General features: G+C 38.5%; 1 protein-coding gene across 2 annotated transcripts in view; it reads left to right on the forward strand.

Moving 5' to 3' along the window:
• Positions 1-16,941, forward strand: part of MINDY3 (MINDY lysine 48 deubiquitinase 3) — a 93,714-nt gene that overhangs the window by 42,524 nt on the left and 34,249 nt on the right. The window contains exon 10 of one of the 2 annotated variants that reach the window (XM_021696667.2): positions 2,879-2,959. The exons of the other annotated variant lie outside the window; for it this stretch is intronic. Within the exon in view, the coding sequence (XP_021552342.1) occupies positions 2,879-2,959 (81 nt within the window). The remainder of the gene's footprint in view (positions 1-2,878; positions 2,960-16,941) is intronic. 2 annotated transcript variants of the gene reach the window in all.

The following is a 16,941-nucleotide window of genomic DNA, read 5'->3' on the forward strand; positions in this document are numbered from 1 at the left end:
CCAAACAAGGGAGGGCTACCAGACAGGGCCACCGAGGGGATTATACCTGTGGACTGGGCAATGGTGAGGTGCGACCATAGGGGGCGGCTTTGGTATGGGTGTTGGGATGGAGTTATGTAGGTTTCATGGGCTCCCTGTGGATTAGATAGTTTCAGTGAGTTCTAAGGTTCAGGGGTGAATCTGCTTGTCTGACACCTGGCTCCAGGGCACTTAGGGCAATACAGAGTGGCCCGGAGTGTGGGAGACCTGGAAGGGAAGTGGTTGGGGTGGTGTGATACAGCTTTTTTGGAAAAACTGTGTTACACTGGTGTGTTCATCTGTACGTAACTGTAGATGTCCCTCTGAAAACCTGTATACATTTACTTTTCACCGAACATTTAGAGAATAACATTAAGGAAATCACTGTGTATTAGTTTTATGAACCTGAACATTTCCCATTTTTTAATATTATAGCAAATTGCTCTTTAGAAATCAACATTTTCATATCATTTTGACTATATGTGTTCATTAACACAAATGCAAGTCTACACACATAAAATGAATGAAGAAGGTGACTGAGTGCTTTTGACTGCCCCCACCCCCTTTTTGTTAAGATTTTATTTCAGGGAGAGAGAGAAGAGAGTGCTAGGGTGAGGGGGGGAAGGGGCAAAGGTAAAGGGAGAAGCAGACTCCCCACTGAGCAGGGAGCCCAACACGGGGCTTGATCCCAGCACGCTGGGATCATGACCCGAGCTGAAGGCAGACACTTAACCACCTGAGCCACTCAGGCGCCCTTCTGTGCCCTTTTTTTAATAGATAACTCACATACTATAAAACTCACCATTTTAAAGTGTGCGGTTCAGTGGTTTTTCACAAGGTTGTGCAACCATCACCACTTACCTAATTTCAGAATGTTTTTCTTAACTCTCACAAGATCCTCTAAACCAATTAGCAGTCACTTCCCCACTCCTCCCCAGCCTCTGACAGCTGTATTTCTCTGTGGTTTTGCCTATTCTGGACATTTCATCTAAATGGAATCATAACAATCTGTAGCCTTTAGTGTCTGGCTTCTTTTCACTTAACGTTTTCAGTGTTTGTTTTTGTTTGAACATGTATTAGTACTTTGTTCTGTTTATGACCAAATATTCTGTTGTATTATATATCAGTTTTGTTTATCTGTTCATCAGCTGATGGACATTTGGGTTGTTTCTGCTTTGTGCTGCTATAAATAATACTGCTAGGAACATCCATGTATATAAATTTTTTGTGAACATGCTCTCATTTCTCTTGGATGTATACCCAGGAGTGAAATTGTTTGTCATATAGTAATTACATGCTTAACTTGCTGAGGAGCTGTCAGACTGTTTTTCCAAAGGGGCTGCACTATTTATGCACTCTAACTTATTTATATTAGCATAAGACACTTAATGAGTTCATTCATTTACCTTTTGATCCTACCATATATTATCCTCATATTTTACTTCTACCTTAATTAAATAACACACAAACGCACATTTTTTAAAAGAGAAATTAAATAACCACTAAACTTTTCACCACAAGAGGCTGCTACCACATGAGGAGTCAGAAAACCTGAGTTTTAATTCCCGCTCTGTACTAGTTACCTGTTTGAATTCAGACAAGGCACTGATCCTGTATATTTGTTTCTGATGTAAAATTGAAGGCCTTATGCTGAGCACCTCTGAAATCCCTTCTACTCTGAACCTGTGATCAGAGCTTTTCCTTTGTCTTTGTCCTTTGCTCTTACTCTCTGTTTTCCCCAAACCATCATCCTTCCTGCTCTCCTGGTTCACCATTGCCATCACATCCCGCTCATCCTTCCCATCATAGGACAAAGATACTGGTGCTTCTGTCCATGAATACGAGAGAGTACCTATTTCCCACTTCCTAATGACTAGATAAATTCCAAAGAGCCATCGTGGTGGTTGAAAGCAGGGCATCCTGTCAGGGCTGTTGACTAATGAGGGAAGAATTGCCCTGATTGCTGCAGGTAGCCACTTGGCATTTCCCCATTCCAGGGAGTCTGTGTGAGAAAAGAAAATAAACCAAATTAGATTGGTAAGGTTGTTTTTAAGTTGTAGTCTCTGTCCTCATAAGAGTATAGAATTGATTGATGTGAACATGATGGGATTTCCCAAGTCTGTTTTTTTTTGTTGTTGATTTTAAACTTTCTCAGTCACACACAAAAATGAGACTCTCAAACTTTGGATACTGTGGTTTTTATAGATTAAATATATAGCCATGAGACAGGCTGTAAGTGTAACTTTTTGTACGTTGTAAGGAGACTTCATATTGTAGAACTTAGAACTTACCTCCAACCATGAAGAATCAAGTGACAGGATTCGTTCATATTTTTAAATATTTTGGACTATATAGTTTGCTTTAGAGAGATTATCATATTGCCCTAGGTTCTTTGAAGACAGGATGTGCTTAAGGCTTTTTCCCTTTACGTTATTTATTCGTAAGTATATTCATTTGTTAATTTATAATTGCTCTCCTGATAAAGTAATTATCATCAAGTTTGTAGTTTAAGGATTTGAGAACAAAGCTGAAAATCTAGAAGTGGTCATTCTGTTTAGCAACTTTAGTAAAACCTGAGAATGATTCTTAGGGCTAAACTAAGTTTTTCCAGGTGTGTTAAATCTGTATTATTGTTTCTCTGAGGTAAAGGTACGATATAAGCTTAGCCCTGGCTGTCTTTATAACATTGATTTTTACATTCAGCATTTGACCTTTATGGGTGAGGCATTCTGGCACAATACATTATTCCATTTAAGTATGAATTGGACACTTCAGTTTTGCTTCTAATATTCGTGGGCAAATATTCAGCAGGCAGTATAAAATTTTCATTTGTTTGTTTATTTTGCTACCTTTGTTCTAGGTTGGTTCTTACTTGAAATCTCCAAAATTCCCTATTTGGATTGTTGGCAGTGAAACTCACCTCACCGTATTTTTTGCCAAGGTATGCTTATAGCAGGACTTTTTTTTTTTTTTTTAAGTATGACATCAGGCAACAAGTAATCTAAGTCCATATTTAGTTTGGATCTTTGTGCAAAATTCAGTGTATTCCTACTAACAAGTGGATTGTTCCAAAATTTAAAAAATTAATAGTAAAAAAAATATTGTTACACTGCTCTATTTTACAATTATTTCAGTAAACTCTGTCATGATTTAGTTATAATTTCTTTATCTTTTATAACTTTAGAGCTTTGGTTTTCGATATTTTTCAGAAATCACTGTTAAATAACTAAAAGTTTTAGAGTGCTCTTCTGTAGAGAGGTTAAGACTAATTTACATAATATAAAGTAATTTTATAACATCTAGGAAAATATTTTTAAATCTAGTATAGTTCAGTGGTATAGAAGTGTTCTTTTAAGATGTAATAAATTCTACAGTTTTGATATATATATGGTTACAGTATTGACATAGATTAAATGCATTTGAATATGTTTATTTTCAAATTCTTAAAACAAACCTGTTTCTAAATTTCATCCTTTAATGATAGTATTTCTTTCTCCACATGGAGTGGTTAAGAGCTTTGGAGTCAGACAGACTTCGTTTGAATCCTAGCCTTCCCACTTCCAAATGTTGTTCAGCCTCTTTTCCCATGTCTTTAAAATAAGGGTTTCTGATAATACCTCACTCTTAGATTTGTCATCAGGTTTAAATATAAAATGTTTAGCATTACCTAATGCAAGTTAAGTGCCCGGGAAATTTTGGCTGTTGCCATCATCATCCTCACTGCCATCGTCATTATTCTGCATTTATTAAACATGGAGTTGCTGATGTTGGAGTAAAGGGAGAAAATACAGAATTGTTTATTTTGAGGTTCCTTACGTCTAGAGGACTTTCCTGATTACCCCATGTGCTTTTTTAGATTGTACTTGTTAGTGTAATTTTACTAGTGTCTGAAAGAAGTATGACTCCTATAAATTATACCAAAGAGTGAGCTGACAGTGCTAAGTTGTGGGGATCTCTTTCCTCACTTATTACTGGATTACTTTTAATGTGCCGCCAAAATCTAGTGAGTGGATTTAGAGCAAGACACGTACTTACCTTAAACATAAAAAGCTATAAAATATAACTCAAAAAGTACAGACTTTGACAGAACTACAGTAGTAAAAGTACTAAGTTAAATTTAGTCTGAAAGCTTTTGCTGTTTTAGAAAAGAAGTTAAAAGCATAATGTAAACTATAAAAACTAAACAACTTTGAATTCCAGAGGGAAGATTTCATCAGTGACTAAATTTTGTGTCAAGTGTTCTAAATTTCCAGAAAAGAAAATCAGTTCCAATTTACATGCAAAAATGTAGTTTCAAGCCAATTATTATTTTTATCTCCAGCCCCATTTTTTTTTTAGCACAGGAGAGCTAATAAATTCTATGAAACAGTATAAGTTTCATATATAAAAGATGAGATGAAAATATTTTAAATCTTAAATTTTATGATTGATATTTAAGAAATGAATTTGTTGTTAAGTATCAGAAGAGATTTTACAGAAGGTTAATGGAAGGAACAGTGTCAACTGAGCTATACACATACGCAGGCATTTTGTATTTTAGCATCTGTTAGGTCTTTTGATAGATACCTTCTTTTCTATGAAACATACACTTTCTACCCACCTGCTTGGTGTTCTTTGTTGTTTCCATAGCATTTGATCTGTTGTGCAATTGCATTTATCACACAGTGCATAGTTCCTACTTCCCATACCTTTTTTTGTGTGTCCAGAGAGCCTTGTGTAGGGCAGGGACCCTCTCATTCATCTTAATCACAGACCTCAACCACGTGCAACAAAACGTTGAATGAGAGATGTGACGTGCATAGAGAGAAAAACCCCTGTCTCACAGAACAAGCTCCGTGTACGCCTCCTAAGTCAGACAACATTTTCAAATCTCCATTTACTTGCATCCCTGGAGCTACCGATAATCCTGATTGGAAAATGCACAAACGCAGAAAGTGATTAGAAAGAATTTTATGTTAAGATTTTAGGGTCTTCAACTATTTAGGGTCTTCAACTATATAATAAGAATCACATATATCAAGTACCTTTTTTCTCTTTTAGAAGTCTTGACTTTACACTAATTGTTTTGGTACTTACCTTTGTATCTCTGGATCTGGTACATAGTCTGGCACATAGTGTAGGGATTCATTAGTTCAATGAATAAAGCCTGTGTATAAATTTTCCGCACTTGGGTTCCAGTGATATTTATATCTTCTAAAAATATTTTTTCATGACTCATTCTGAAGCTTCTTAAAAGCATGAGTACTTCCTCTTCAGTGTGTTTTAAAACAACTGAATTTAGACTGTTTGAACATGGTTCTTTAAAAAGAGTTGCAAATAAAGAATTTTTCCCTTTGAGATAAAAGCTGGGAGATCACATAAGTAGTGAATGAGATCAGTAATGCTTCATAACATTTATTAGGTCCAGTTTAAAATTTTTTTAAGTAGTATTTATGTAGTCTTCGTCAGATAGAAAATACGTAAATTGTGCTGTTCTTTACATTATAAGACCTATTATTTGATCATTCTTTGATATTTCTATATTTGACCAAGTAATTTTGGCCTTGTTTTTGTTACTCAAAAAGTAGTCTAGAGGTTTGTTTTTCTTATTTGTATTTGAGTTTGGGTTTATTTCTTTTGGGGGATTCTCTCACTTTATGTTCCATGGCCTGCAACAAACAGGAGCATAATGTAAATGCTGAGAGGTCTTTTTCTGTAAAACTGATATGTTTGTATGGATATGTATTTCATGTGATGATCTCTTTGTGCTGATTATGATTAAGTAAAAAAGCATGTTTAAAGGTCACAATTTTCAAAGCGTTCTGTAATTTAACATTTTAAAATGCTTTTGGAAAGCAGTGTAATTCTTGATGTGACACACCGGAGGTGATAGTAGTTGCAACTGTCCTCATTCGTGTGTATATTCATTTGTCAGAAATTTACTGGGCGTATAGTATGTGCCTGGCATTATGCCAGGTGCTGTGAAGACAGTGGTGAGCAAAAATAGATGTGCTTCTGTTCTTAAGGAGGTATACATTCTAATGGGGGAGGCATTCATCAAAGAATCACTTATAAAGCTATAAAATTATAACTACGATGAGGGCTGACAAAGTACAGGTCTATAAAGCTCTTAAGAATGTATCTTAGTTTTGGAAGATTAGGAATGTTTCCTTGAAGAACTGATGTCTACAATGAGCATCAAGGCATTAGTAAGATGAAATTATGGGAAGAGGGAAAAAAGCCTTCCCTGGACAAGAAATAGGAGCCAAGGACTATGGTGGGAACAAACTGGAAGAGAAGAGCGGGAGCACTGAGGATTCGAGGGGCAAGGTGTAAGATGAGGGTACAGAAGCAAAAACAGGTCTTTGACTAGAAAGACTCTGTTCAAAGAGTAATGACAGCAAAAATCGGTTGTGGGAATAGTTTTGGGGGAAATAGGAAGGAAAGAAACAGGATTAAATTTGCATTTTGGAGATGACTATGGCTGATTGTGGAAAACAGACATCCTGAAGGATAACCTAGGGAGTGGGTAAAGAAGACTTTTGTAGTATTCTAGGTAAGCAGGGGATGTGGTTTGGCCAGGGTAATGATGGTAGACATTAATGGAAGTACATAAATTTGAGAGATCTATTCCTGCGGTAAACTGACAGGACTTGGTGACAGATTGGATTGGATAGATGAGAGTTAGAGAAAGCTAATGAGATGAGTGTTTTTAATGATTAATTGTAGAGTCTCAGAAAGAGCTCAGCAGCTTTGCTCTTGTTGAATGTACCCACTCATGATTAAAGCAATTAATTTTTCATTGGGCTCGTTGACCCAGTCAAGAGTAAAGACTGAGACACTGTAGTTCGGGGTATCTCAACAAAATGGCCCAGCCACATAACCCCACAGTGCGGTTTACAAGTCCCATCCACATGGGCAATGCTTGGAATGCTTACATGAAAAACAGAAATCAAAGCAATAGGGGGAGTACGTGGATGGGTTAGCCTGGTGATGGGTATTAAAGAGGGCACGTACTGCATGGAGCACTGGGTGAACAATGAATCATGGAACAATGAATCATGGAACACTACATCAAAAACTAATGATGGAATGTATGGTAATATAACATAATAAAAAAACTTAAAGCAATAGGGGGAAAGGAACTCAATAAAATAAATTTAAAAAAAAAAGAAAGAATGGAGATAGTATAGGGCTCAGAAGAAAACTTCAAAAAGCCAAAAACTGTAAGAGAAGTTATTATATCCATGCAATTCTGGAGGCTATGAGGAAAGAACATTTGACAGACAAACTAGAAACTGAAAAGTTACTGAAAGAATTGAAAGACAAATTGGAGAAATCTCTCCCCTAGATCGTTGGCAGTAGCTTCCTAACTGAGGCCTATGCTGTTGCCCTTCGAGGAGCTGTAGTATCTTCTCAATTCAGCAACTAAAATGGCCCTGTTAAAATGTAAGTCACTTCATTTTACTCTTATGCTCGAAACCCTACATTGGTTCCCCTTCATTAAGCATAAAAGCCAAAGTCCTTTGAATAACTTAGTAGGCCCTGCCTCACCTCATCTGATTGCCTTTCTAATCACATTTCCTACTACTCCCCTTCCTGTCTTGCTTGGCCACGCTGATTTTTCCTCTAAGTCAGGAATGAGGCAAGCCCTTTGCACGTGCTGTTCCCTTTGCCTAAAATGATCCTGCCTCAGGTGTCTGTATACAGGATTCTTTTCTTCCTTCAGGTCGGTATTCGAAAGTCACCTCCTTAGTGAACCTTCCCTGGTTACCTTTCCTAAGAGGTCAACCCCTACTCCCCCCCACCTTTTCATTAACATTCTCAGAGATACAGGTATATTTTAATTGAGGTGAAATTCACATAACAAAATTAACCGTTTTCAAGTGAACAATTCAGTGGCATTCAGTACATTCAGGGTGTTGTGCTACCACCACCTGTAACTAGTTCCAGAACATTTCCATCACTCCAAAGTAAAACCCCATATCCCTTAAGCATGTGCTCCCCATTCCTTCTCTCCAGAACCCCAGTAACCACCAATTTGCTTTCAATCTCTATGAATTTACCTATCGTGGATATTTCCTATAAATGGAATCCTACAACATGTGACCTTTTGTTGGGGATTCTTCCACTGAGTGTAATGTTTTTGAGGTCCGTCCTCTTTGCAGCACGTTATCATCACTACTTCAGTCCCTTTTGTGGCTGAACGATACTCTGTTGTATGCACAGAACACAATTCAGTTATCTGCTCAGTGGACATTTGGTCTGCTTCCACCTTTGGCTAGCGTGAATAATGCGAATGTTTCTCTACAAGCACTTGTTTGAGTCCCTGTTTTCAATTCTTTTTGGTAAATATTTAGAACTGGAATTGCTGGGTCATATGACAATTCCATGTTTAGCTTTTTGGGAAACTGTTTCCACAGCAGCTACACCATTTTACATTCACATCAGCAATATACAAGGGTTCCAACACTTGTTATTTTCCTCTTTCCTTTTTATTATTATTATAACCATCCTAGTGAGTGTTAAGTGGTCATTGTAATTTTGATTTGCATTTCCCTAATTAGTGACTAATGATGTTCATCATTTATTTAATATACTTTTTGGCCATTTGTATATATTCTTTGGAGAAATGTTTATTCAAGTCCTTTGCCTATTTTTGAATTGGGTTGTTGGTTTTTTTGTTATTGAATTTTAAGAGTTTTTAATATATTCTGGTTTTAGGTACATACCATATATTTGTTTTATATATCTGTCTTTCTCAGTAAGTTCTCTGAAGCAGGATTTTTGTCTCTCTTGTCTCCTGCTGTTTTCCACTGCCTAGAACAGTGCCAGACAGTGTTGGTGCTCAGTAAATTTTTGTTGAACAAATGAATTCCAGAAAACACTGAAGATTTTTCTCAGCAAAAACTGTGATATAACCATGTTGGTATGTGAATAAGGGGGAGAGATGGGGACTTAGGAATACTAAGTTGTCTTTGATCATAAGAATTCAATAGATCTCTAAGCTTATAAATCAAGAAATAACAGTTAATGTATTCAATATCTATATGGAGACTAAAACAGAAGAACTCGCTTTTGCTCTTCTGCCGTATCAACTTAAATACACATACAGATTCTTTCTCCAGATTAGTGAATAAAAACAACTTTGATGAGTATTTATAAATAAGCATTGTCACATATACTCTTATCATATTTAAAATTTCTGTTCATGGTTTGAGGATGGGTAAGAAAATTGTTCCTATTCAGTAAAATAACTTTATAGTTTATTTTAAAAGAGGTGTAAAGTTTGTGATTTTAAATTTGAGTGCCAAACTGTTTACTTAATAAAGTTACCCAGATATTTGAGATGTCCAGTGGCCCAAAATAAAAAAATAACTTTTTTATTTTATTGGAACCCTCTTCCTGACCCATGGAGATCATTCAGCACATTTTGTAGGGTAGGTAGAGATTTTTCACAATTCAATCTTATTTGAAAATCAATGGTAAAAGTAAATTTAATAATTGACTTTTTATGAGCAGGTAAAACTTCAGATTGATTATAACCATCTTTTTTATCTCCTTTAAGTTTTTAAATTTAACTATCTGCCACATTTTATAAATCCTTACTCTTCCATCTGACTTGGACAAAGTGATCTTTCTTCTTATTAAACCTCTGTATCTTGGAAACAACAAATATGATATTGTACTCTTTAATGTATCTTAGAGAATGTGGTTGCAAAACATACATAGAAACCATCCTGTATAAGTGGGACTTTTATACTTAGGTTATGTGCTATTGCTCCTCAATATTAACTGCAGGGATCGCATAGGAACTCAGATTCATCAAGCAGCAGTGTAATAAGAGGATGTAGGTGAAAATGGACTTCTTCAAAGAAGGAAACTTAATTTCCATTAAGTAGGGTGGAGAATTCTCCAAGCAAGCCATTTGAGCCATGACAGAATAAAATTTTCAGCTCGGTGCATTGTGAGAGAGTGTGCCTTATAGGTATGGGTAGTATGTTAAAAGTCATTGTACCATGCTACTTTTTTTTTTTTTTTATGTTTTTTTTTTATTCTTATGTTAATCCCCATACATTACATCATTAGTTTTAGATGAAGTGTTCCATGATTCATTGTTTGTGCATAACACCCAGGGCTCCATGCAGAATGTGCCCTCTCAATACCCACCACCAGGCTAACCCATCCTCCCACCCCCCTCCCCTCTAGAACCCTGTTTGTTTTTCAGAGTCCATCGTCTCTCATGGTGCGTCTACCCCTCCGATTTCCCCTGCTTCATTCTTCCCCTCCCGCTACCTTCTTCTTCTTCTTCTTTTTTTTTTTCTTAACATATATTGCATTATTTGTTTCAGAGGTACAGATCTGAGATTCAACAGTCTTGCACAATTCACAGCGCTTACCAGAGCACATACCCTCCCCAGTGTCTATCACCCAGTCACCCCATCCTTCCCACCCCACCCCCCACTCCAGCAACCCTCAGTTTGTTTCCTGAGATTAAGAATTCCTCATATCAGTGAGATCATATGATACATGTCTTTCTCTGTTTGACTTATTTCACTCAACATAATACCCTCCAGTTCCATCCACGTCGTTGCAAATGGCAAGATCTCATTCCTTTTGATGGCTGCATAATATTCCATTGTATATATATACCACCTCTTCTTTATCCATTCATCTGTTGATGGACATCTTGGCTCTTTCCACAGTTTGGCTATTGTGGACATTGCTGCTATAAACATCGGGGTGCACGTACCCCTTCGGATCCCTACTTTTGTATCTTTGGGGTAAATACCCAGTAGTGCAATTGCTGGATCATATGGTAGCTCTATTTTCAACTTTTTGAGGAACCTCCATACAGTTTTCCAGAGTGGCTGCACCAGCTTGCATTCCCACCAACAGTGTAGGAGGGTTCCCCTTTCTCCGCATCCCCGCCAACATCTGTCATTTCCTGACTTGTTAATTTTAGCCATTCTGACTGGTGTGAGGTGGTATCTCATTGAGGTTTTGATTTGGATTTCCCTGATGCCGAGCGATATTGAGCACTTTTTCATGTGTCTGTTGGCCATTTGGATGTCTTCTTTGGAAAAAATGTCTGTTCATGTCTTCTGCCCATTTCTTGATTGGATTCTTTGTTCTTTGGGTGTTGAGTTTGATGAGTTCTTTATAGATTTTGGATACTAGCCCTTTATCTGATATGTCATTTGCAAATATCTTCTCCCGTTCTGTCGGTTGTCTTTTGGTTTTGTTGACTGTTTCCTTTGCTTTGCAAAAGCTTTTTATCTTGATGAAGTCCCAATAGTTCATTTTTGTCCTTGCCTCCCTTGCCTTTGGCGATGTTTCTAGGAAGAAGTTGCTTCGGCTGAGGTCAAAGAGGTTGCTGCCTGTGTCCTCCTTTAGGATTTTGATGGACTCCTGTCTCACATTGAGGTCTTTCAACCATTTGGAGTCTATTTTTGTGTGGGGTGTAAGGAAATGGTCCAGTTTCATTCTTCTGCATGTGGCTATCCAATTTTCCCAACACCATTTGTTGAAGAGACTGTCTTTGTTCCATTGGACATTCTTTCCTGCTTTGTCAAAGATGAGTTGACCATAGAGTTGAGGGTCCATTTCTGGGCTCTCTATTCTTTTCCACTGATCTATGTGTCTGTTTTTGTGCCAGTACCATGCTGTCTTGATGATGACAGCTTTGTAATAGAGCTGGAAGTCCAGGATTGTGATGCCGCCGGCTTTGCTTTTCTTTTTCAACATTCCTCTGGCTATGCGGGGTCTTTTCTGGTTCCATACAAATTTTAGGATGATTTGTTCCATTTCTTTGAAAAAAGTGGATGGTATTTTGATGGGGATTGCATTGAATGTGGAGATTGCTCTAGGTAGCATTGACATCTTCACAATATTTGTTCTTCCAATCCATGAGCATGGAACGTTTTTCCATTTCTTTGTGTCTGCCTCAATTTCTTTCATGAGTATTTTATAGTTTTCTGAGTACAGATCCTTTGTCTCTTTGGTTAGATTTATTCGTAGGTATCTTATGGTTTTGGGTGCAATTGTAAATGGGATCGACTCCTTAATTTCTCTTTCTTCTGTCTTGTTGTTGGTGTATAGGAATGCCACTGACTTCTGTGCATTGATTTGATATCCTGCCACTTGACTGAATTCCTGTATGAGTTCTAGCAGTTTTGGGGTGGAGTCTTTTGGGTTTTCCACATAAAGTATCATATCATCTGCAAAGAGTGAGAGTTTGACTTCTTCCTTGCCAATTTGGATGCCTTTGATTTCTTTTTGTTGTCTGATTGCTGTGGCTAGGACTTCCAATACTATGTTGAATAGCAGTGGTGATAGTGGACATCCCTGCCGCGTTCCTGACCTTAGGGGGAAAGCTCTCAGTTTTTCCCCATTGAGAATGATATTCGCTGTAGGTTTTTCATAGATGGTTTTTATGATATTGAGGTATGTATCCTCTATCCCTATACTCTGAAGAGTTTTGATCAAGAAAGGATGCTGTACTTCGTCGAAAGCTTTTTCTGCATCTATTGAGAGGATCATATGATTCTTGTTCTTTCTTTTGTTAATGTATTGTATCACATTGATTGATTTGTGGATGTTGAACCAACCTTGCAGCCCAGGGATAAATCCCACTTGGTCATGGTGAATAATCCTTTTAATGTACTGTTGGATCCTATTGGCTAGTACTTTGGTGAGAATTTTTGCGCATCCATGTTCATCAGGGATATTGGTCTGTAATTCTCCTTTTTGATGGGGTCTTTGTCTGGTTTGGGGATCAAGGTAATGCTGGCCTCATAAAATGAGTTTGGAAGTTTTCCTTCCATTTCTATTTTTTGGAATAGTTTCAGAAGAATAGGTATTAATTCTTCTTGAAATGTTTGGTAGAATTCCCCTGGGAAGCCATCTGGCCCTGGGCTTTTGTTTTTTGGGAGATTTTTGATGACTGCTTCAATTTCCTTAGTGGTTATAGGTCTGTTCAGGTTTTCTATTTCATCCTGGTTCAGTTTTGGTAGTTGAGACATCTCTAGGAATGCATCCATTTCTTCCAGGTTATTTAATTTGCTGGCATAGAGTTGCTCATAATATGTTCTTATAATTGTTTGTATTTCTTTGGTGTTGGTTGTGATCTCTCCTCTTTCATTCATGATTTTGTTGATTTGGGTCATTTCTCTTCTCTTTTTGATAAGTCTGGCCAGGGGTTTATCAATCTTGTTAATTCTTTCAAAGAACCAGCTCCTAGTTTCGTTGATCTGTTCTACTGTTCTTTTAGTTTCTATTTCATTGATTTCTGCTCTGATCTTTATTATTTCTCTTCTCCTGCTGGGTTTAGGCTTTATTTGCTGTTCTTTCTCCAGCTCCTTTAGGTGTAGGGTTAGGTTGTGTACTTGAGACCTTTCTTGCTTCTTGAGAAAGGCTTGTATTGCTATATACTTTCCTCTTAGGACTGCCTTTGCTGCATCCCAAAGATTTTGAATAGTTGTGTTTTCATTTTCATTGGTTTCCATGTATTTTTTTAATTCTTCTTTAATTTCCTGGTTGACCCATTCGTTCTTCAGTAGGATGCTCTTTAGCCTCCATGTATTTGAGTTCTTTCTGACTTTTGTCTTGTGATTGAGCTCTAGTTTCAAAGCATTGTGGTCTGAATATAGGCAGGGAATGATTCCAATCTTTTGGTACCGGTTGAGACCTGATTTATGACCTAGGATGTGATCGATTCTGGAGAATGTTCCATGGGCACTAGAGAAGAATGTGTATTCCGTTGCTTTGGGGTGGAATGTTCTGAATATGTCTGTAAAGTCCATTTGGTCCAGTGTGTCATTTAAAGTCTTTATTTCCTCGTTGATCTTTTGCTTAGACGATCTGTCCATTTCAGTGAGGGGAGTGTTAAAGTCCCCCACTATTATTGTATTGTTGTCGATGTGTTTCTTTGCTTTTGTTATTAATTGGCTTATATAATTGGCTGCTCCCATGTTAGGGGCATAGATATTTACAATTGTTAGATCTTCTTGTTGGATAGATCCTTTAAGTATGATATAGTGTCCTTCCTTATCTCTTATTACAGTCTTTGGTTTAAAATCTAATTTGTCTGATATAAGGATTGCCACCCCAGCTTTCTTTTGGTGTCCATTAGCATGGAAATGGTTTTCCACCCCCTCACTTTCAATCTGGGGCTGTCTTTGGGTCGAAAATGAGTCTCTTGCAGACAGCATATCGGTGGGTCTTGTTTTTTAATCCAGTCTGATAGCCTGTGTCTTTTGATTGGGGCATTGAGCCCATTTACATTCAGGGTAACTATGGAAAGATAGGAACTTAGTGCCATTGTATTGCCTGTAAGGTGACTGTTACCGTATATTGTCTGTGTTCCTTTCTGGTCTATGTTGCTTTTAGGCTCTCTCTTTGCTTAGAGGACCCCTTTCAAGATTTCCTGTAGGGCTGGTTTTGTGTTTGCAAATTCCTTTAGTTTTTGTTTGTCCTGGAAGCTTTTTATCTCTCCTTCAATTTTCAATGACAGCCTAGCTGGATATAGTATTCTTGGCTGCATATTTTTCTCATTTAGTGCTCTGAATATATCCTGCCAGTCCTTTCTGGCCTGCCAGGTCTCTGTGGATAGGTCTGTTGCCAATCTAATGTTTCTACCCTTGTAGGTTACATAGCTCTTCTCCCGAGCTGCTTTCAGGATTTTCTCTTCGTCTATGAGACTCGTAAGTTTTCCTATTAGATGTCGGGGTGTTGACCTATTTTTATTGATTTTGAGAGGGGTTCTCTGTGCTTCCTGGATTTTGATGCCTGTTTCCTTCCCCAAATTAGGGAAGTTCTCTGCTATAATTTGCTCCATTATACCTTCTGCCCCTCTCTCTCTTTCTTCTTCTTCTGGGATCCCAATTATTCTAATGTTGTTTCGTCTTATGGTATCGCTTATCTCTCGAATTCTGCCCTCGTGATCCAGTAGTTGTTTATCTCTCTTTTTCTCAGCTTTATTTTCCATCATTTCATCTTCTATATTACTGATTCTCTCTTCTGCCTCATTTATTCTAGCAGTTAGCGCCCCCATTTTTGATTGCACCTCATTAATAGCCTTTTTGATTTCTACTTGGTTGGATTTTAGTTCTTTTACTTCTCCAGAAAGGGTTTCTCTAATAACTTCCATATTTTTTTCAAGCCCAGCTAGTATCTTTAAAGTGATGATTCTGAACTCTAGATCTGACATTGTACTAATGTCCGTATTGAGTAGGTCCCTGGCAGTCGGTACTACCTCTTGTTCTTTTTGTTGAGGTGATTTTTTCTGTCTTGTCATTTTGTGCAGAGGAGAATAGATTAATGAGAGAACAAAATGCTAGCAGAGTAACAACGTCCCCAGAAACTATACTCTAAACAAATCAGAAAAAACCTGAAGCAGTGGGAAAAGAAAGGGAAAGAGAGAAAAAAGAAAAAGATAAAGATAAAAACAAAAACAAACAAAACAAAACAACAACAACAAAAAAAAACAGAATGTGATCAAATATGATCAGGCTGGTATATAGATCAGTGCCACACACTAGATTTGGGGTGTATTTTGGTCTTTTAGAAGAAAGTGCCTCCCAAAATTTTAAAGAAAGAAAAACTTATATATGTACAAAAATAAGGGTTGATATGAGGAAGGGATGGAATATGACTGTAAAGATGGAAATTATAAAAGAAAGAAGAGGATTTAAAAAAAGAAAAAAAAAGGGAGAGGATGTGATCAGGCAGGGGAATAGAAAACACCATATACTAGAGATTTAGGGTATATTTTGATCTGTTAGAAGAAACTATCTCAAAATTTTAAAGAGAGAACAACTTATATATATAAGCCAAAAATACGGGTAACTACTATGAAGGGATAGAATATGACTCTAAAAATGAAAAATAAAAATGTTTTTTTTAAAAAGAGGGATTGATAAGATGTTGGTTGAAAAAGGGAAAAAGAAAAATTCAGAAAGAAAAAAAAGAAAAAAAGACAGTTAAAAAAAAATTAACTTTGAAAGACTACAGAATCATGGTAAAAAAGCCATGAATTCTATGTGCAGTAGTCCCCTAGCGCTGGAGTTCTGCCGTTCTCATTGATGGGTAAACTTGGCCTTGGCTGGCTGTTCTCGCTGATCTTCTGGGGAGGGGCCTGTTGCCGTGGTTTCCAAATGTCTCTGCTGGAGGCGGAACTGCCCCGCCCTTGCCCCCTCCCGGCTAAGTAATCTGCTCGGGTTTGCTCTCCGGGGCTTTTGTTCCCTGCGAGCTTTCCCTACAGTTTTGGAGGCGGAGAGTGAAAATGGTGGCCTCCCAATCTCCGCCGCGGAGGAGCCGAGAACTCGGGGCCCCGCTTCTCAGTGAGCCCCCAGAGAAAAGCCGTCAGTCACTCCCGTCTCCCCGGTCTCCAGCCGCACTCCGTGCTCACCCGGCCTGTGACTGCGCGTTTCTATCTCTGGCACCCGACCCCGTGCGGAGTCTCCAAACCCAGCAGATCCCTGCGGCGCACTCCCGCGCGGCTCCTCCCGGGGGAGGAAGGTGAGTCTCCCCGGATCTGCCGCTTGTTGGGTCTCTGCTGGAGGTGCAGGGGCCCGACTGTGCCGCGGATCACGGTTTATGGCAACCCCGAGCTGAGAGCCCGCGCCTGGGCTCCGCCTCTGCAGCCGGCTTCCCTGCTCCGATACCTGGGAGCTCTGCCACACTCAGGCACCCCCGGTCTTTCTGTGACCTGTAGGTCCTGAGACCACACTGTCCCGGAGGGTTCCACCCCCCGCTTAGCCACCAGAGTGACGTCCCTCAGTGGAGCAGACTTTTAAAAGTTCCGATTTTGTGCTCCGCGGCTCTATCACTTGCCAGAAGCGGCCGCCGGAGGCCCCTCCCCCGCCGTCTGTCCTCCCGAATATCACCTTGGATTCACTTCTCCGCACGTCCTACCTTCCAGAAAGTAGTCGCTTTTCTGAT

This window comes from Neomonachus schauinslandi, chromosome 5 (genome assembly GCF_002201575.2).
Source record: "Neomonachus schauinslandi chromosome 5, ASM220157v2, whole genome shotgun sequence".
NCBI classification, from domain to species: Eukaryota; Metazoa; Chordata; class Mammalia; order Carnivora; family Phocidae; genus Neomonachus; species Neomonachus schauinslandi.